At 45.9% G+C, this 20,430-nt stretch overlaps 1 protein-coding gene across 1 annotated transcript in view; it reads left to right on the top strand.

The window, feature by feature from the left end:
* Positions 1 to 14,760: 14,760 nt before the first annotated feature.
* ESYT1 (extended synaptotagmin 1) overlaps positions 14,761 to 20,430 on the top strand; it is a 171,577-nt gene continuing 165,907 nt past the window's right edge. Inside the window, exon 1 of the mRNA XM_069758408.1 lies at positions 14,761 to 15,115. Coding sequence (XP_069614509.1) covers positions 14,834 to 15,115 — 282 coding nt within the window. The 5' untranslated portion in view covers positions 14,761 to 14,833. The remainder of the gene's footprint in view (positions 15,116 to 20,430) is intronic.

Genomic DNA, 20,430 nt, shown 5'->3' with positions numbered 1-20,430 from the left:
AGACATTTCTTACTTCTTGTGTGTCACTGTTCTCCACTGCCCTTATCTAATCTTATACTTGGTTAACCTCATGCTGCCCCAACCCCCCTACTTACAATGTATGAATCTGAAAATGTGTTGCAAATTCTTAGTAGTAAAGCTCCTCCTCTAGACTAGATGTCTGGTGTGCATCTTCCAAGCATCTCACAGCTGCTACTCAGAAGAGGAAGACTGTAAGAAGTATTATCCTTTCAACAACAGTGTTTATTGCATATTTACTTACAAGAGTTTAGAAAAGTTTATAAAAGTTATTTGCTATATTCTAATTGTATTCTAATAAATATAGTTTTTGCTCTAAGTGGTCTGATTACTTATATGATGGTGAGAAACTGAATAAGGATGACGTTAATATTTGACAACAGTAAATTTATTGTTATGAATTGGCCATTTATGAAGGAGTCGGAGCCGGAGTCGGAACCTGATAAAATCCAGGAGTCAGAGTCGCAACTGTGGCTTACTGACTCCACAGCCCTGACTAGGGGAGCCCTAGCTTACCCTTTTCCCCGGGATACTTCTGAAGGTGAAGATGCCAGGGCCGCCAACCTTGCCTTATCTCCTGAGTTAGCCCTCTGTCTGTTCTCTTCCTCCACCCAGGAAAGAGGGGCGCTACTATGCATCGCAGTACACCAACCCAACAAACACGGCTACACAAATGAGGATTAACAGTATTCACTCACATATAACAGAGGAATGCACCTGGGAGTGGAGGGAGGGGAATAAACCAAATTAGAGAAGGGAAGTGATTTACCACACTTACAAACCATGCAACAGTCATAGATACTGTAACTCCTTCTCATATGAACTCCTCTCCTCCTAAACCATGCAACAAATGCTAGCTCTGACATGGATTTGAATGGAGAAGTGCTTCTTCTAAGTGTAGGAGTAGGAGAAATCAGACGCCATGGTCTTCTGGCTCTCTGTTGCGGAAACCCTGTGACATTTGCTCTCCCCACCCTCCACTCCCAATTTATCACTTGCTATGCCCCAAGACATTTATTTATATTAAAAAATGCTTGCCCCTCTCATTCGATCCCCTGCAGCTCTATTTCTGGGATGGCATCCTGGGGCTCTTACATGAAGGCACATACGTAATCATGTCATCGTGTATGCGCCTCCCTGCGCAAAGATGTACAGTACAGACCAAAAGTTTGGACACACCTTCTCAATTAAAGATTTTTCTGTATTTTCATGACTATGAAAATTGTACATTCACACTGAAGGCATCAAAACTATGAATTAACACATGTGGAATTATATACTTAACAAAAAAGTGTGAACAACTGAAATTATGTCTTATATTCTAGGTTCTTCAAAGTAGCCACCTTTTGCTTTGATAACTGCTTTGCACACTCTTGGCATTCTCTTGATGAGCTTCAAGAGGTAGTCACCGGGAATGGTTTTCACTTCACAGGTGTGCCCAGTCAGGTTTCATAAGTGGAATTTCTTGCCTTTTAAATGGGGTTGGGACCATCAGTTGTGTTGTGCAGAAGTCTGGTGGATACACAGCTGGTAGTCCTACTGAATAGACTGTTAGAATTTGTATTATGGCAAGAAAAAAACAGCTAAGTAAAGAAAAACGAGTGGCCATCATTACTTTAAAAAAATGAAGGTCAGTCAGTCCGAAAAATTGGGAAAACTTTTAAAGTGTCCCCAAGTGCAGTGGCAAAAACCATCAAGCGCTACAAAGAAACTGGCCCACATGAGGACCGCCCCAGGAAAAGAAGACCAAGAGTCACCTCTGCTTCTGAGGATAAGTTTATCCGAGTCACTAGCCTCAGAAATCGCAGGTTAACAGCAGCTCAGATTAGAGACCAGGTCAATGCCACACAGAATTCTAGCAGCAGACACATCTCTACAATAACTGTTAAGAGGAGACTTTGTGCAGCAGGCCTTCATGTGTTGTGAATTCTGCTCTTGGGTTCCCTCCAGTGGTTGTAGGTGGGAATGCAGTTGTCTCTGAGTCACAGTCCTGGCCAGGTGTATCTGCTGATTGTGGTTCTTTCTGGGATATTTAGGTGTGCAGGATTCTTTAGTCCTTGCCAGTTGTCAATGTTTCTTCTGAAGTGTTGGTTCACTTTCTGGCTTCTCCTGCTTCGCTGCCAATTCAGCAAAGATAAGTGTCTGGTTTTTGTTTCTGTGGCACACATGCAGTGTGCTATATTAGGTGTTATTCTGTTGTTTTTCTCTTGTCCAGCTTAGACTGTGTCAGTGTTTTCTCAGTCTTGTTGGATTCTCTGGAGATGCAGATATACGCTCCACATCTTTAGTTGGATTGTGGAGTTTTTGTATTTTCTGCCGTGGATATTTTTGGAAGGATTTTTAATACTGACCGCTTAGTCTCCTGTCCTATCCTTTCCTATTTAGCTAGTGTGCCTCATTTGCTAAATCCTGTTTCCTTCCTGCGTGTGTCTTTTCCTCTACTACTCACAGTCAATATTTGTGGGGGGCTGCCTATCATTTGGGGTTTCTGCTCTGATGCAAGGTAGATATTCCTATTTCCATCTATAGGGGTATTTAGTCCTCCGGCTGTGTCGAGGTGTCTAGGTTTTGTTAGGCACACCCCACGGCTACTTCTAGTTGCGGTGATAAGATCAGGGTTTGCGGTCAGTATAGTTACCACCTTCTCCAGTGAAAGTTTTCATGCTGCTCCAAGGTCACCTGATCATAACAGTACAACTGGCCAATAATGAGTTAAATCCATCTCAGAAGAAGGGAAGAAAGGTCTTGAGCCATTTTTTTTCTTCAGTCTACTTTGTCTTCTCCTCCCTCTTTATCTCTGGGTGGCTGAAGAGCCTTGTGCTAGCATGAATGTTCAGGAATTAGCTTCTCGTGTAGACCAGCTTGCTGCTAGGGTACAGGGTATTTCTGATTATATTGTTCAGACTCCTGTTTTAGAACCAAAGATTCCTACTCCTGATTTGTTTTTTGGTGACAGGTCCAAATTTTTGAGTTTTAAAAACAACTGTAAACTGTTTTTTGCTTTGAGACCTCGATCCTCCGGTGATTCAATTCAGTGGGTAAAAGTTGTCATCTCCCTGCTGCGTGGCGACCCGCAGGATTGGGCATTTTCCCTGGAATCTGGGAATCCGGCTTTGCTTGATGTAGACTCCTTTTTTCAGGCTTTGGGATTGTTATATGATGAACCTAATTCTGTGGATCAAGCTGAGAAGACCTTGTTGGCCCTGTCTCAGGGTCAAGAGGCGGCAGAATTGTATTGTCAGAAATTCAGAAAATGGTCGGTGTTGACTAAATGGAATAATGATGCTTTGGCGGCAATTTTCAGAAAGGGTCTTTCTGAATCCGTTAAAGATGTTATGGTGGGGTTTCCCACGCCTTCCAGTCTGAGTGATTCTATGTCTCTGGCCATTCAGATTGACCGGCGCTTGCGGGAGCGCAGAACTGTGCGCGCTGTGGCGTTATCCTCAGAGCAAATTCCTGAGCCTATGCAGTGTGATAGGATTCTGTCTAGAACGGAACGACAAGGTTTCAGACGTCAGAATAGGTTGTGTTATTATTGTGGCGACGCTTCTCATGTCATTTCTGTCTGCCCTAAACGGACAAAGAGGATCGCCAGTTCAATTACCATCAGTACTGTACAACCTAAATTTTTATTATCTGTGTCCTTGATCTGCTCATTGTCATCATTTTCTGTCATGGCGTTTGTGGATTCAGGCGCCGCCTTGAACTTAATGGACTTTGAGTTTGCTAAGCGTTGTGGTTTTCCCTTGCAGCCTTTGCAGAACCCTATTCCTTTAAGGGGCATTGATGCTACACCCTTGGCTAAAAATAAGCCCGTTTTGGACACAGGTGACCATGCGCATGGCGCCAATCCATCAGGAAGATTGTCGATTTCTGGTGTTGCATAATTTGCATGATGCTATCGTGCTGGGTTTTCCGTGGTTGCAGGTACATAATCCTGTGTTGGATTGGAAGTCCATGTCTGTTACTAGTTGGGGTTGTCATGGGGTTCATAATGATGTTCCTTTGATGTCAATCTCCTCTTCTGAAATTCCAGAGTTTTTGTCTGATTTTCAGGATGTATTCGATGAGCCCAAGTCCAGTTTCCTTCCACTGCACAGGGACTGCGATTGTGCTATTGACTTAATTCCAGGCTGTAAGTTTCCTAAGGGTCGACTTTTCAACCTGTCTGTGCCTGAACATACCGCCATGCGGAGCTATATTACAGAGTCTTTGGAGAAAGGGCATATTCGACCATCTTCTTCACCGTTGGGAGCGGTGTTCTTTTTTGTTGCTAAAAAAGATGGTTCCTTGAGACCCTGTATTGATCATCGCCTCTTGAATAAGATCACGGTCAAGTTTCAATACCCTTTACCTTTGCTTTCCGATTTGTTTGCTAGGATTAAGGGAGCTAGTTGGTTTACTAAGATTGACCTTCGGGGGGCATATAATCTTGTTCGTATTAAGCAGGGTGATGAATGGAAAACTGCGTTTAACACGCCTGAAGGCCATTTTGAATACCTTGTGATGCCATTCGGACTCTCTAATGCTCCATCTGTTTTTCAATCCTTCATGCATATCATCTTCCGGACTTATCTTGATAAATTCTTGATTGTATATTTGGACGATATTTTGATTTTTTTCCGATGATTGGGAGTCTCATGTGCAACAGGTCAGGATGGTATTTCAGATCCTTCGTGACAATGCTTTGTTTGTGAAAGGGTCTAAGTGTCTCTTTGGGGTGCAGAAGGTTTCTTTTTTGGGCTTTATTTTTTCTCCCTCGTCTATAGAGATGGATCCGGTTAAGGTTCAGGCCATTCATGATTGGATTCAGCCCACATCAGTGAAGAGCCTTCAGAAATTTTTGGGTTTTGCAAATTTTTATCGCCGTTTCATTGCTAATTTTTCCAGTGTGGTTAAACCCTTGACCGATTTGACGAAGAAAGGCGCTGATGTGGCGAATTGGTCCTCTGCGGCTGTCTCTGCCTTTCAGGAGCTTAAACGTCGATTTACTTCTGCTCCGGTGTTGCGCCAACCGGATGTTTCTCTTCCGTTTCAGGTTGAGGTTGACGCTTCTGAGATTGGGGCAGGGGCCGTTTTGTCTCAGAGGGATCCTGTTGGTTCCTTGATGAAACCGTGTGCCTTCTTTTCCCGTAAGTATTCGCCTGCTGAACGCAATTATGATGTCGGCAATCGGGAGTTGTTGGCTATGAAGTGGGCGTTTGAGGAATGGCGACATTGGCTTGAGGGAGCTAAGCACCGTATTGTGGTCTTGACCAATCATCAGAATCTGATTTACCTTGAGTCTACCAAACGGCTGAATCCTAGACAGGCTCGATGGTCCTTGTTTTTTTCCCGTTTTGATTTTGTGGTCTCGTACCTTTCGGGTTCTAAGAATATTAAGGCTGATGCCCTCTCTAGGAGTTTTTTGCCTGATTCTCCTGAGGTCTTAGAACCGGTCGGTATTCTGAAAGAAGGGGTGGTCCTTTCTGCCATTTCCCCTGATTTACGATGGGTTCTTCAGGAATTTCAGGCTGACAAACCTGATCGCTGTCCTGTGGGGAAACTGTTTGTTCCTGACAGATGGACTAGTAGAGTGATTTCTGAGGTTCACTGTTCCGTGTTGGCTGGTCATCCTGGCATTTTTGGTACCAGAGACTTGGTTGGTAGGTCCTTTTGATGGCCTTCTTTGTCGCGTGATGTGCGTTCTTTTGTGCAGTCCTGTGGGACTTGTGCGCGGGCCAAGCCTTGTTGCTCCCGTGCTAGTGGGTTGCTTTTGCCATTGCCGGTCCCTGAGAGGCCCTGGACGCATATTTCTATGGATTTTATTTCCGATCTTCCGGTTTCCCAGAGGATGTCTGTTATCTGGGTTGTTTGTGACCGGTTCTCTAAGATGGTTCATTTGGTGCCTTTGCCTAAATTGCCTTCCTCTTCAGATTTGGTTCCTTTGTTTTTACAGCATGTGGTTCGTTTGCATGGTATTCTGGAGAATATTGTGTCCGACAGAGGTTGCCAGTTTGTTTCTAGGTTTTGGCGGGCCTTTTGTGTTAGGCTGGGCATTGATTTGTCTTTTTCTTCTGCATTTCATCCTCAGACAAATGGCCAGACCGAGCGAACTAATCAGACTTTGGAGACTTATTTGAGATGCTTTGTTTCTGCTGATCAGGATGATTGGGTGGCCTTCTTGCCATTGGCCGAGTTTGCCCTTAATAATCGGGCTAGTTCGGCTACTTTGGTTTCGCCTTTCTTTTGTAATTTTGGTTTTCATCCTCGTTTTTCTTCTGGGCAGGTTGAGCCTTCTGACTGTCTTGGTGTGGATTCTGTGGTTGACAGGTTGCAGCAGATTTGGGCTCATGTGGTGCACAATTTGGTGTTGTCTCAGGAGGAGGCTCAACGTTTTGCTAACCGTCGTCGGTGTGTTGGTTCCCGGCTTCGGGTTGGGGATCTGGTCTGGTTGTCTTCCCGTCATGCTCCTATGAAGGTTTCTTCCCCTAAGTTTAAGCCTCGGTTTATTGGTCCTTATAAGATTTCTGAGATTATTAATCCAGTGTCTTTTCGTTTGGCGCTTCTGGCCTCTTTTGCTATCCATAATGTCTTCCATAGATCTTTATTGCAGAAATATGTGGTGCCCGTTGTTCCCTCTGTTGATCCTCCGGCTCCTGTGTTGGTTGATGGTGAGTTGGAGTATGTGGTTGAAAAGATTTTGGATTCTCGTTTTTCGAGGCGGAGGCTTCAGTACCTTGTCAAATGGAAGGGTTATGGCCAGGAGGATAATTCTTGGGTTTTTGCCTCTGATGTCCATGCTGTTGATTTGGTCCGTGCCTTTCATCTGGCTCATCATGATCGTCCTGGAGGTCCTGGTGAGGGTTCGGTGACCCCTCCTCAAGGGGGGGGTACTGTTGTGAATTCTGCTCTTGGGTTCCCTCCAGTGGTTGTAGGTGGGAATGCAGTTGTCTCTGAGTCACAGTCCTGGCCAGGTGTATCTGCTGATTGCGGTTCTGGCTGGGATATTTAGGTGTGTAGGATTCTTTAGTCCTTCTAGTTGTCAATGTTTCTTCTGAAGTGTTGGTTCACGTTCTGGCTTCTCCTGCTTCGCTGCCAATTCAGCAAAGATAAGTGTCTGGTTTTTGTTTCTGTGGCACACATGCAGTGTGCTATATTAGGTGTTATTCTGTTGTTTTTCTCTTGTCCAGCTTAGACTGTGTCAGTGTTTTCTCAGTCTTGTTGGATTCTCTGGAGATGCAGATATACGCTCCACATCTTTAGTTAGATTGTGGAGTTTTTGTATTTTCTGCCGTGGATATTTTTGGAAGGATTTTTAATACTGACCGCTTAGTCTCCTGTCCTATCCTTTCCTATTTAGCTAGTGTGCCTCATTTGCTAAATCCTGTTTCCTTCCTGCGTGTGTCTTTTCTTCTACTACTCACAGTCAATATTTGTGGGGGGCTGCCTATCCTTTGGGGTTTCTGCTCTGAGGCAAGGTAGATATTCCTATTTCCATCTATAGGGGTATTTAGTCCTCCGGCTGTGTCGAGGTGTCTAGGTTTTGTTAGGCACACCCTACGGCTACTTCTAGTTGCGGTGATAAGATCAGGGTTTGCGGTCAGTATAGTTACCACCTTCTCCAGTGAAAGTTTTTATGCTGCTCCAAGGTCACCTGATCATAACATTCATGGTAAAATAGCTGCTAGGAAACCATTGCTAAGGACAGGCAACAAGCAGAAGAGATTGTTTGGGCCAAATAACACAAGGAATGGACATTAGACCAGTAGAAATCTGTGCTTTGGTCTGATGAGTCCAAATTTGAGATCTTTGGTTCCAACAACCGTGTCTTTGTGTGACACAGAAAAGGTGAATGGATGGATTCTACATGCCTGGTTCCCACCGTGAAGCATGGAGGACGAGGTGTGATGGTGTGGGGGTGCTTTGCTGGTGACACTGTTGGGGAGTTATTAAAAATTGAAGGCATACTGAGCCAGCATGGCTACCACAACATCTTGCAGCGGCATGCTATTCCATCCGGTTTGCGTTTAGCTGGACCATCATTTATTTTTCAACAGGACAATGACCCCAAACACACCTCCAGGCTGTGTAAGGGCTATTTGACCAAGAAGGAGAGTGATGGGGTGCTACGCCAGATGACCTGGCCTCCACAGTCACCAGACCTGAACCCAATCGAGATGGTTTGGGGTGAGCTGGACCGCAGAATGAAGGCAAAAGGGCCAACAAGTGCTAAGCATCTCTGGGAACTCCTTCAAGATTGTTGGAAGATCATTCCCAGTGACTACCTCTTGAAGCTCATCAAGAGAATGCCAAGAGTGTGCAAAGCAGTCATCAAAGCAAAAAGTGGCTACTTTGAAGAACCTAGAATATAAGACATAATTTCAGTTCACACTTTTTTGTTAAGTATATAATTCCACATGTGTTAATTCATAGTTTTGATGCCTTCAGTGTGAATGTACAATTTTCATAGTCATGAATATACAGAAGAATCTTTAAATGAGAAGGTGTGTCTAAACTTTAGGTCTGTACTGTATGTCACAGTTTACGGCGCATCGGCACATTGCACCCTGGGGCCCGGTGAGCAGAAGCGCTTTTCTGTTCACCAGGCCCTATAGAGCAGTAAGGGCTCTATAGGAAACCAACCAATAGGTCTTTAGTATCCTGTTTCATTTACCACTGACTATTCCAAGTAGCTTCTCCCTTTGCCTACATCACATGTCAAAATTTGGTCAGTTTCCATCTGGTGATCTTCCAGGGACATCTCTGGGTTTAAATGATCAAGAACATCTTTGTTGGTGATCCTAGCTGACCAATGGATTCAAAGAAGTCTTCTCCACCACCACAGCTCAGAGGCATCAATTTTTATTCTGTCTGCTTTATTTTGTGTCCACGACTCACAGCCATATTTAACAATTGCGAACATAATTACAGTGATCAGTTTTTGATGGTGATTGAGACATCTTTACACCTCCAAATTTGTTCCTTGCTCACCATGGCTCTATCATAATGATGAATCCAAGAAAAATGAAGCTGTTGACCACTTCTATTTCTTTATTGTTGATCTTTAAGCTGACTTTGTTGGTGATAGTCATGATTTTGGTCTTCTTGATGTTCAGGTAAAGTCCCATCTTCGTGCTTTCTTCTTTCAACTTCAAGGTCAACTTTTTAAAAGCCCTTCTCATTCTCTGCCATCAAGATTGAATCATCTACACAAGTTATATTATTTCAGAGGAGGGGTACAAATCATCGGAAGAACAATCAGCAATCTAAGTCCAGCTTCCTCATGATCACTTCCACATAGAGGTTGAAAAGAAATGAGAGAAGACACACCAATGTCTTGTGCCCTTTTTAGTTTTTAACCATTTTGTATCTCCATACTTGGTTCTCACTGTAGCATCTTAATCAGGGTGACCTAATGAACTTAAATAAAGCTTTGGTATGCTCACTGAAGCACAGGCCGACCCTATTAACAAGTCCAATCAGGACCAGCTTAAACTCAAACTGAATTTGATGCATTTCTGGGTGTTGGCAACATAAGATAAGTGATCCAAATTATTTGAACCCTTTTCGGAACACATTTTGATGCTTATTTTTGTAGCAGTTATTCCTGTTTTCAGGTTGTTTATAATTGTATTAACCCTAGGACACCTCACTGTAGTATCATTTATTGTTATATTCATTAACAAACTAGAACTGTAAGCTACTATGTAAAAAACCAATGTCAGCCATGAAGAAGAAACTGGACGATTAGGAAACAACTTCAAGTCATCCACCTCACCAAAATTCTGCCCATAAAGTCTAAGACGCGATAAATCTGGTGCATGATTTGGATAACAATCTTTGGTGTAAATTGTGGGGAAGCTTAAAAAAAATTAGGAACTTGTCTTAGCAATAATAAGGACAGGACCAGTCCATGACAAGGGGTACCAGCCATTTATTTATATAGGGCCAATAGATTTCTGGTAACAGCCTTGCACTGTGCACTCATTACACTTCATGCAGACAGTATGGGAGGTTTATTTAATAAACCACCCAATATACTATTAGATTAGGCTATGTGCACGTGTTGTAGATTTTGATGCGGATCCGCTGCATTTTTGGACGTACGGAATTGCATCAGATCTGCAGTGTTGTGCACTACCAGTGTTATTCTATGTGAAATGAAGAACTGTTGTACACATGCTGTGGAAAAATCTGCCCAGATTTGCAGCGTTTTATTTTCCGCAGCATGTCAATTCTTTTTGCGGATCTGCAGCGTCTCTGCACCCATTGACTTCCATTGAGTCAGGCACATCCGCAGCAAAACTGCAGGTGTAAAAAAAGATCTGTGGGTTTGCTGTGAATGTTGGTGCGAGAAACGCTGCAGATCGGGAGGAGGGAAGTGTGTGGGCGGAGAATGTGTGTGTGTGTGCGGAGACTATGTGCGTGTCTGTGTGCGGGGGTCTACGTGTATGTGTGGGTCTGTGTGTGTCTCTGTGTGTTTGTGTCCGTGTGTGTTCAGGCCTGTGTAAGCAGCCATTGTCTGATGGGACTACTGCTCCCATCCGGCTATGAATGCTCACAGTGACAGAATTGCCGATGATGGGAAAGTAGTCCCATCAGACAATGCATGTGTTCAGTAGTAAAAACCCCCCAAACATACATTACATACTCACCAATCACCTAGTCCCCGAAGCCCTCGATCTAATAAAAATAACTTAATAAACCAACCTATACTTACCTTTGCGCCGTAGTCCAGTTAATAACGAGTGTCCCACGACGATCTCCCGAGTAAAACAGTGACATTGGACAATGTCAGTGCTCTACAGTGCCTCCGCAATGAGCTGAAAGGCGGCGGTAATCGTCCGTGATGTATCCTTCAGCCGCTGCCGGGAGAGAGGTCACCTGAGTTCATTCTCTCGCCGGCAGCGCTGTGAGAAAATTCTCACACATCATTGCCGTAAAGTGAGCCCGAACTCAGGTATCCTCTTCAGCGATGCACTGCAGGAGCCATTATCTCCTGTCAGCGCATCGTGGGAGGCCCTGTAGAACAGTTACATCACCCGATGTCACTGTTCTATAGGGGAAATCGTTGTGGGACACTCGTTATTAATTGAGCTGCGTCGGACAGGGATTATACTGTTGGTTTATTATTTTTTGCAGGTGATCGATGGCTTCGGGGAATTAGGCGTGGTTGTAAGTATGGTGAAATTAAGAATATAAAAATACTTTTTTCTGGCTGTGTCTTTAACTGTTTCACTACTATAGGATTAGTAATGGATAGATGTCTTATTGACGCCTCTCCATTACTAACCGGGTTTAATGTCACCTTACAATCAAAGGTGACATTAACCCCTTATTACCCCATATGCCACCGCTACAGGGTAGTGGGAAGAGAGAGGCTAAATGCCGGATTTGGCGCATCTTACAGCGGCTGGGGGTTGGTATTTGTAGACGGTGGGGGGACAATATCCATGGCCCCTCTCTAGGCTAAGAATATCAGCCTGCAGCTGTCTGCAAAACCTGTCTATTAATTATAGGGGGACCACACATCATTTTTTTGGGGGTCCCCTATTTTATTAGCTAGTAATGGCTAAATATACAGCTGCGGGCTGCAATTCATAGCCTGGGAAGCTCCATGAGTATTAACCCCTTCCCAGGCTAGAAACATTGGCCCCCAGCTTTCCCTCTCTGGCACAGAAAATTGCGCAGGAGCCCAGGTTGGACAAAGAAATGACATGATAATTTTTGTTTTGTTAAACAAGCTGCACAGGCTGAGATGAGATCTGGGGGCAGTACCAGGCTGACCAGTGTCCCCATACCCAGTGTTCCCACTAATCATCTTATTGCTGCCCGCGTGTGGCCATCCTGAGAGACAGCTCTGAAGTTGGTTCGCAGCTCACAAATTCCTGTTATTTATTTTATTTCTCTTCAGTATAGAAATAGAACTCCCGGCAAATCCAGACCTGATGAGATTTGTAGTTTTCCTTTCTACATGGAACCTGTTCAAGGCCAGGGTCACATGAAAGTACAAACTATTGTCAGTTACATTAAAAAAATATTATTTTTCTCACTTGTCGTTCGTATACAATCTTTTTTTTTTTTTACAGAATCAGATTTTAATAATTTACAGGATCATTTTACATAGCTACTGTAAAGAGGCAATAATGACCTTGTTCCCTGCAGTGTAATGTAGTGGTGCCGCATGAAGATGGAGTGGAGGAAAGCACCAGGGGCAATTGCCCAGGCACCAAATTCTATGCCCCTACTGCGGTTTCTTTTGGGACTGGCACAGGGGCGTAGTTATTGTCCACATGGCAAACTAAATGGTTAAAATAGTAAGGGTTTGCCATAGCCCTTTGAAAACGCCAGAACAGCAGTAAGATATGATGGGGTAAGGGGCTGTATTCATGTGCTTTTTAACTGCAGGTAATAGCAGCAGTTTTATCAGTAATATTATTTCAGATGGCTGCAGTGGCGTAGCTAGGGTTTGGGTCAGACAGTGCCAAACTTCTGATTGGGCCCCTAACCTTGTAACCCTAATTACAACTATGGTAGCGCACTCTAATAGTGGATGTAGGAGAACCTCAGCAGATGACCATCTGTTACTGAAAATAATCTCTATACTAAAAACCAACACTGATATTACCGCCATATAGTGACATACAGTGGTAGATACCAGTCCTGTAGTTCACATAGGAGACCATAGTACAGTTATTGATGGTGACTTACAGATGACGCTCTTTCTGATGGGGTCATTCTGTTTTCCATATGGCCCAGACCGGCATGGCAACTTCTCCAGCCAGGACTCGTCTACAGAGATTACAACAAAGACACATATGACTTCTCATTTCCAGAACAGTCCGCATCTATCCCTAACCTGCGCAAACTTCTTATCCTGCGGATACCCCAATGCTGAGCTGCTGCAACCATATGTGTCCCTATTACCGCACCTACAATGTAGTACTGTGTACCCTCTAACTTTCCTCCTACTGGAGCTCTAGATTCCCCTTTCATTGCTGTCTTAAAGGGAACCTGTCACCCCCCTCAGGCGTTTGTAACTAAAAGAGCCACCTTGTGCAGCACAAATGCTGCATTCTGACAAGGTGGCTCTTTTAGTTATGATGCCTACACACGCTGAAATAAAAGTTTATAAAATGTGCCCCCTCATACCCTGAAATGTTCCCGAGGCGGGTCTTTCCTTCCTAATCAGACGCAGCACAGCCGTCAGTCCGGGCCTGTGCACGCCAGCTGCTCTTGCTTCATTATCGTCCCCGGCGCCTGCGCATTAAGTTTTTTTTGGGGGGGGCGTGCGCAGTTGCGCTGCCCTTCGTACTTACAGCGCAGGCGCCAGGGACGCTAATGCAGCAAGAGGAGCCGGCGCGCACAGGCCCGGAGTGACGGCTGTGCTGCGTCTCATTAGGAAGGAAAGTCCCGCCTCCCTGGCGATTTCACGGTATGAGGGGGCACATTCTATAAGTGTTTATTTCAGCGTGTGCAGGGAGCATAACTAAAAGAGCCACCTTGTCAGAATGCACCTTGTCAGAACTGCACAAGGTGACTCTTTTAGTTACAAACGCCTGAGGGGGGGGGGGGGGGGGGGTGACAGGTTCCTTTTAAAGTATGATGTCAACAAAAGTTCCCCACAAACACTGAATAAACGTGGAGGGTGGGGGAAGAAATAGGAAACAAAAGTCAGCTCACCAGTCTCAAAGGAAATCCAATGTTCATACATGCACAGAGCCCCCCTGATCAGAGGCGTTGTCAATAGCAAAAATGTGAGAGTAATCTACAGCGGAAAATTTCAAGGAATTAAAATAACAATTTTATTGGAGACACACTTAAAACCAATATTGGATTGTATGCATGATGAAAAATGGGGTCTCTGGTGGTCCAAATCAACGCATTGCGACCATTCACGTCTTACTCATGGTGTGAAAGCCGACCCACATCGCTAGTGTTATATACAAAGCGGCATGCAAGAAACAGATACATCAATTAAAAACATCAGGAGAGCAAACTAACTCCCCAAACAATTAACCATATTGAAAAACATGAGTATAAAAATTCAACAATCACTAGAAAAACCCATAATGGTCAAATAATAAACTGCAAAACCACAGTAATGAAACTAACGGTGGTAAGTTTGCTGATGGAAAAACCTGTTAGGAAAACTGTTATTTTTCGTTAGTTCTAATTAATTCTAGTTTTCCTTTATTATTTGACCGGTTTGATCGCCTGATGTTTTTAATTAATGCACACACGTTTAGTATTTGGTCAGTATTTTACCTCAGTATTTGTAAGACAAAACCAGGAGCGGGTGATAAATGCAGAAGTGGTGACATGTTTCTATTATACTTTTCCTCTGGATTTTGGCTTACAAATACTGAGGTAAAATACTGACCGAATACTGACGGTGTGAACTTTGCGTTCTTAAAGGGAACCTGTCACCCCGAAATTCGCGGGTGAGGTAAGCATTCTGTAATGCTGTAGATAAGCCCCCGATGTAACCTGAATGAGGAGAAAAAGACTTTGTATTATACTCACCCAGGGGCGGTCCCGCTGCTGGTCAGGTCGGATGGGCGTCTCCGGTCCGCTGCGGCGCCTCCCATCTTCTTTCCATGACGTCCTCCATGATGATCCATGATCCGGCCGCCACCTAGTGTCCGGCAGACAGACCGCCTCCCTGCATCCGCCGCTACAGCAGTCAGGATCCTGGCTCCGCCCTGCATGTCACGTGACGAGAAACCACGCCCCTGACAGCGCTGCGTGTAACGGGGATGTGGTAGGCTGCAGTGAGGGGCCCCGCGGACTGTCTGTCCGGACTCCGCACCATACACATAGGCAGCTCATCATGTCCGATGCCCAGCACGTCCCTTCCCCGGCCCCGGGCTCCGAGCTGGTGTCGGTCCTGTGGTCTGTGGGGCGGCAGCTGCTGCTGTTACTGCCCGTGTACCTGTGCGGGTACCTGGGGCTGAGTGTGCTGTTCGTCCTCCTGGGGCTGGCGGTGTACATGTGCTGGAGGACTGCGCGGAGCAACAAATGGAAGAGCTTCCAGCTAGCGAGCGAGAGCCTGGAGAAAGAGGAGCAGATCACCGCCCGCAGCGCCTTCAGGAGCAACGAGCTGCCGTCCTGGGTGAGTGCTGCCAGTGTGCCCGGTGCTGCCAGTGTGCCCGGTGCTGGTGCTGCCAGTGTGCCCGGGGCTGCCAGTGTGCTCGGTGCTGCCAGTGTGCCAGGTGCTGCCAGTGTGCCCGGTGCTGCCAGTGTGCCCGGGGCTGCCAGTGTGCCCGGTGCTGCCAGTGTGCCCGGTGCTGCCAGTGTGCCAGGTGCTGCCAGTGTGCCAGGTGCTGCCAGTGTGCCAGGTGCTGCCAGTGTGCCCGGTGCTGCCAGTGTGCCCGGTGCTGCCAGTGTGCCCGGTGCTGCCAGTGTGCCCGGGGCTGCCAGTGTGCCCGGTGCTGCCAGTGTGCCAGGTGCTGCCAGTGTGCCAGGTGCTGCCAGTGTGCCCGGTGCTGCCAGTGTGCCCGGTGCTGCCAGTGTGCCCGGTGCTGCCAGTGTGCCCGGTGCTGCCAGTGTGCCCGGTGCTGCCAGTGTGCCCGGTGCTGCCAGTGTGCCTGGGGCTGGTGCTGCCAGTGTGCCCGGGGCTGGTGCTGCCAGTGTGCCCGGTGCTGCCAGTGTGCCCGGTGCTGCCAGTGTGCCCGGTGCTGCCAGTGTGCCCGGTGCTGCCAGTGTGCCCGGTGCTGCCAGTGTGCCCGGGGCTGCCAGTGTGCCCGGGGCTGGTGCTGCCAGTGTGCCCGGGGCTGGTGCTGCCAGTGTGCCCGGGGCTGGTGCTGCCACAGGTGCCCGTCCTGACCCTAGAAGATGCCAGTCTGCTCGTCCGGAGGGACCTGGTGGCCTCAGTAGTTGCGGTGATGAATCTCCGCTGTGCTGCAGCCTCACTGCCCCTGGGGTCGGCGGATGGTATGTGAAGGCTGCCCCTCTTCAGCACAGTGGGCTTTCGGGGCACATTTGGCTGGCAGATGTGTATGGGGCAGGGGCATATAGTGGATGCCATTGTGTCATTATAGATCCAGTGCTCTGTCTCCCGCATGGCGAAGAATGGCACAGACAGCTAGGGGAGGGGGCATCTGACGGCCCCTTCTGAAACTAGGAAGGTCCTTGACCGTTTTCTGACCCCCTTCAGCTCAGAAGTTCCACCATGGGTCAGGGACAGATGCTCTTGTGAAGCTTTGGGAGGGCATTCTTTCTCCTCACCATTGTGGGGTGCCAGTCTGCCAGTTACAGGGTTATCCCATATGGATGTGTTCGGGGTACAGAATTCTGCTAATCTCGGCTTCGTTCATGGCCTATGGGACTGGCAGACAAGTAAAGCGCTCGTCTGTTCCTGCCGGGATTTATCTCCCATCCTGAAGTCATTATTCTGCTTTGCTTATGGCACCATTAATTCCACAGCGCAGTACAGATTATCGAGATTCCCCATCACTATATGTCTCTAAGGAATCCAGGACCCCAGCGCTGCAGAGCAGCTGTGCTAACCACTGAGCCACTGTGCTGCCCATAGTTATCTTATCGAACAATGTATAAACACAAGCCTGTATGCCCAGTATATAAGAAATATACAAATCTCTATTAAGAAATATACATACATTTCATAAAAAAATATTTCTAGGGGTAAATACAAGTGCAAAAATGACTGCAACCAAGGGGAGTACATCCTAATCATCAAAAATATTCCATTCGTGTTTGTAATTAGCCACCAATAATGTGTAATCAGTATGAGTGCAGTTATAAGACGACAGACCACCGCATATGCTCTAAAAAGGTAAGACTAGGTCAGAAAACCTCAGTAAAGTACATGAGTGTCAGTACTGGATTTAATCTTGAGAGTAAAGAGTATAATGACAGCAGAGATCTCCCGTCAGACAACTGCACACATGATGAAGTATAGATCAAACCTAGATAGTCTTACAGCATATAGTATCAAGCTGGTGCTTAAAGCGCATGCAGTGCAAATATCTACGTATGCTGCAAGTTAGACTATGTATTGGTGAAAAACCACCTTCTAGTAATATATTCTAGATAGATTAGCAGCATAACAGATGGCCTGAGCAGTGTCAGACTGGGGTGCCAAGGGCCCACCAGTAACTGACTTTGGGGGGCCCACTTTTCACCTGCATTCAAATATTACACTAATCTGATTCACAAATTTACCTATATATCTATGTAATAATAGACTGGGTAGTTTGGTAAATGAATGATGAGATGCTGTTTTGTTCTGTACAGAGTGAATCAAGTGAATTATGCCAAGTACTGCCTATATAGTGAGGTTGGAGTCCCAAATCTGCATAGGGGCCTACCGGGGGATTCCCCTGTTACCCTATGGGCCAGTCCGAGCCTGGGCCTGAGTGAGGCACTGATAGCAGACAGATTATATTTAAAAGGTTTATATTAAATTAATGTACACAACCTTAAGGTGCAACAATGATGCCCGACATTCGTGTAGTGTTCACTTCTTCCTGGGGGTCTTTTAGAATGCGAAACGTGCGTTGGGCACCATTGCTGCACCTTATGGTTGTGCACATTTACTTTATTCATTCATTTATTTTCCAGTGGATTTCCAGTACTGTGGTGCTGCTAAGCTATTTGATATGCTGCTGCTAAATTCTATTAAAGATATTATGATTATAAGGTTCCTTACCTAAACCCAGCCTGCAGCAGGTAGAAGTTTCTGCACCTTATGCACCTTATGCAATTAAAGCACTTTGTGATCACTTTCTGCATGACTGTCTATTTAATATAAAACTTTTAAATATAATCTATCAGTGCCTCCCTCAGGCCATAAGTTATAGAATAGAATGTACTCCCCTTGGTTGCAGTAATTTTTGCATTTGTGTTTACCCCTACAAATATTTTTTAAAGTGAATCTGTCACCTCATTTTTCGTATATAAGCTGTAGCCACCGCCATTGGGGTCTTATCTACAGCATTCTATAATGCTGTAGATAAGCCCCCCGATGTATCCTGAAAGATGAGAAAAAGAGGTTAGATTATACTCACCCAGGGGCGGTCCTGCTGCGGTGGGCGCCGCAGTCCAATCCGGGGCTTCCCATCTTCTTCCGATCACGTCCTCTTCTGGTCAGTAAGAGAGAAATGGGGGCACCACGGTAAGTAGGACTCAAACCAGGCCTAAAGACTACCACGCATACATAAAGAGAAAACAGAAAAGCCTTACAAATGGGAGTCACCACCAAGAAATATGAAAACACAGCTTTATTGATTACAAAAACATGTACAGACGGCAAAACACACTAAAACCTTAAAAACAAGGGGATAAACAGTAACCCCGTAAACACTAAAGCCCAGAATAAGGCAAAAAGCCCGCACGAACCTGAACAGGGTGAGTAAAAGCACATCCAAAGGTTAGAATGACCTGACTGACAACATGATAGTAACATAAGGCAATCCCAACCAGTCCTAAATATATGTTAACGTAAATGAGCGTTAAGAGAACCTGGGGAAGCAAAAAAGCACAACTAAATCAGCTTGACACAATAAAGTCAATATGGCATAATAGCCACTAATAGAATGGTGCTAGAAAAAGAGCCCAGAGGCCGGTCATTAGACTGAGAATATACTAAGACCACCAATGAGCACATGTAAATTGCCCATTACCCACATAAATGAACAGGCCGTGCACCCTAGTAGAATAAATGCATGAATTGCATGAATGTAAAAATACCAAAGGCACCGGTCACAAGCAGGGTAAAAGAGGAGTGCATACCCAATACAGAGAACGTGCGGGCTACAGGCACCCATGTGCCTTTGGTATTTTTACAGTCTAATGACTGTGTTTTGCCGTCTGTACATGTTTTTGTAATCAATAAAGCTGTATTTTCATATTTCTTGGTGGTGACTCCCATTTGTAAGTCCTCTTCTGGTCTTCACGCTGCGGCTCTGGCGCAGGCGTACTTTGTCTGCCCTGTTGAGGGCAGAGCAAAGTACTGCAGTGCGCAGTACGGGAAAGGTCAGAGAGGCCCAGCGCCTGCGCACTGCAGTACTTTGCTCTGCCCTCAACAGGACAGACAAAATACGCCTGTGCCGGAGCCGCAGCCCTAAGACAAGAAGAAGACGTCATCGTAAGAAGATGGGAGGCCCCGGACCGGACCTTGAAGCCCATCGGACCGGACCATAGCGGGATCGCCCCTGGGTGAGTATAATCTAACCTCTTTTTCTCATCTTTCAGGTTACATCAGGGGCTTATCTACAACATTACAGAATGCTGTAGATAAGCCCCTGGTGCCGGTGAGCTTGGCTCACCTTCGATTTTGGGGGTGACAGGTTCCCTTTAAAGGGAACCTGTCATGTGAAAAAACACTATTAACGTGCAAATATAGGGATAAACTGTGAGTTAATACCATTCTGAACCTGCCCGGGACGGTCACTTAAACCTCTGCTGGGAGGAAATTAACTTTATTCCCTCCGGCAACATTTGTGTCTCAATCATGGGGTGGCGCTGGTGTGGCTTCAGTCACTGCTCTGTGCATAGAGTGGCGGCTGTAACCGCACCCCCGGCACTGACTGACAGCCGACACTAGTTTGCTGTTAGTCAGGGCCAGGGGACGTGGCTAAAGCCGCCACTCTATGCACAGGGCAGTGGCTCAACCCATGTCGGCACCAGCCTTACAGCGCTTACCGAATAAGCTGCAGATGGAACCCGGTTCCTGGATTGCGCCGGATGATCAGCTGATCGCCACCGCGGCTGTGTGACAGGCACTACACATGCATGGAGGTGGGCTTATTCGGTAAGCGCTATAGTTAGCTGAATAAGCAGGGACCCGAGCTCATCTCTAATCAGTCACACAATAAGCAATATACCAACTTGTAACAAATCTTCAATAACAGGAGAAAATAAAGTTACAAATGCTTTGCCATCATTTCCCCACTTTCTCCTTTTCTGTAATCGTATGGCACATTGCACAATGGAGTTCTGTGATAGCGGAGGAATGCGGAGTGCTTTCTGGCACCAAAGAAGGTTGCTCTATTAATGTTCTCAATCTTGCCTTGTGACGACCTGAAAGCCCTACTTACTCTCACATGCCCTATTATTTTGTTTCAGCGCACATTTTTTATACAGCGTAATCTTAGTCCCAAACTGCAGAGTTTTCAAATGTGACAATTGCATCAGCTGCAGCATCTGAACTAACCCTGATAGATAATACGGTATATCTATTCATCTAATTTCCTTTGCTATGCTGATGGTTGGTTTCCAGAGGTCTAAAAAGTCAGAGCCTTACTTGGAACCTCCTTTGGGGATGTGTAAGGACCAAACATGCTAAAGCCTTCACATTCTCCGTAGACATGGCAAGTAGAATTCAGGCCGAGTTCGCACGTGCATTGTAGGCTGCAGCTCAGGTTTTGTCATGTCTTCTGGAAATGTTACCAGAAAAGTCATACT

This window comes from Ranitomeya imitator, chromosome 3 (assembly GCF_032444005.1).
Source record: "Ranitomeya imitator isolate aRanImi1 chromosome 3, aRanImi1.pri, whole genome shotgun sequence".
Lineage (NCBI taxonomy): Eukaryota > Metazoa > Chordata > Amphibia > Anura > Dendrobatidae > Ranitomeya > Ranitomeya imitator.
The sequence above is the reverse complement of the archived record's forward strand: the minus strand, read 5'-3'. Positions and strand labels throughout refer to the sequence as shown.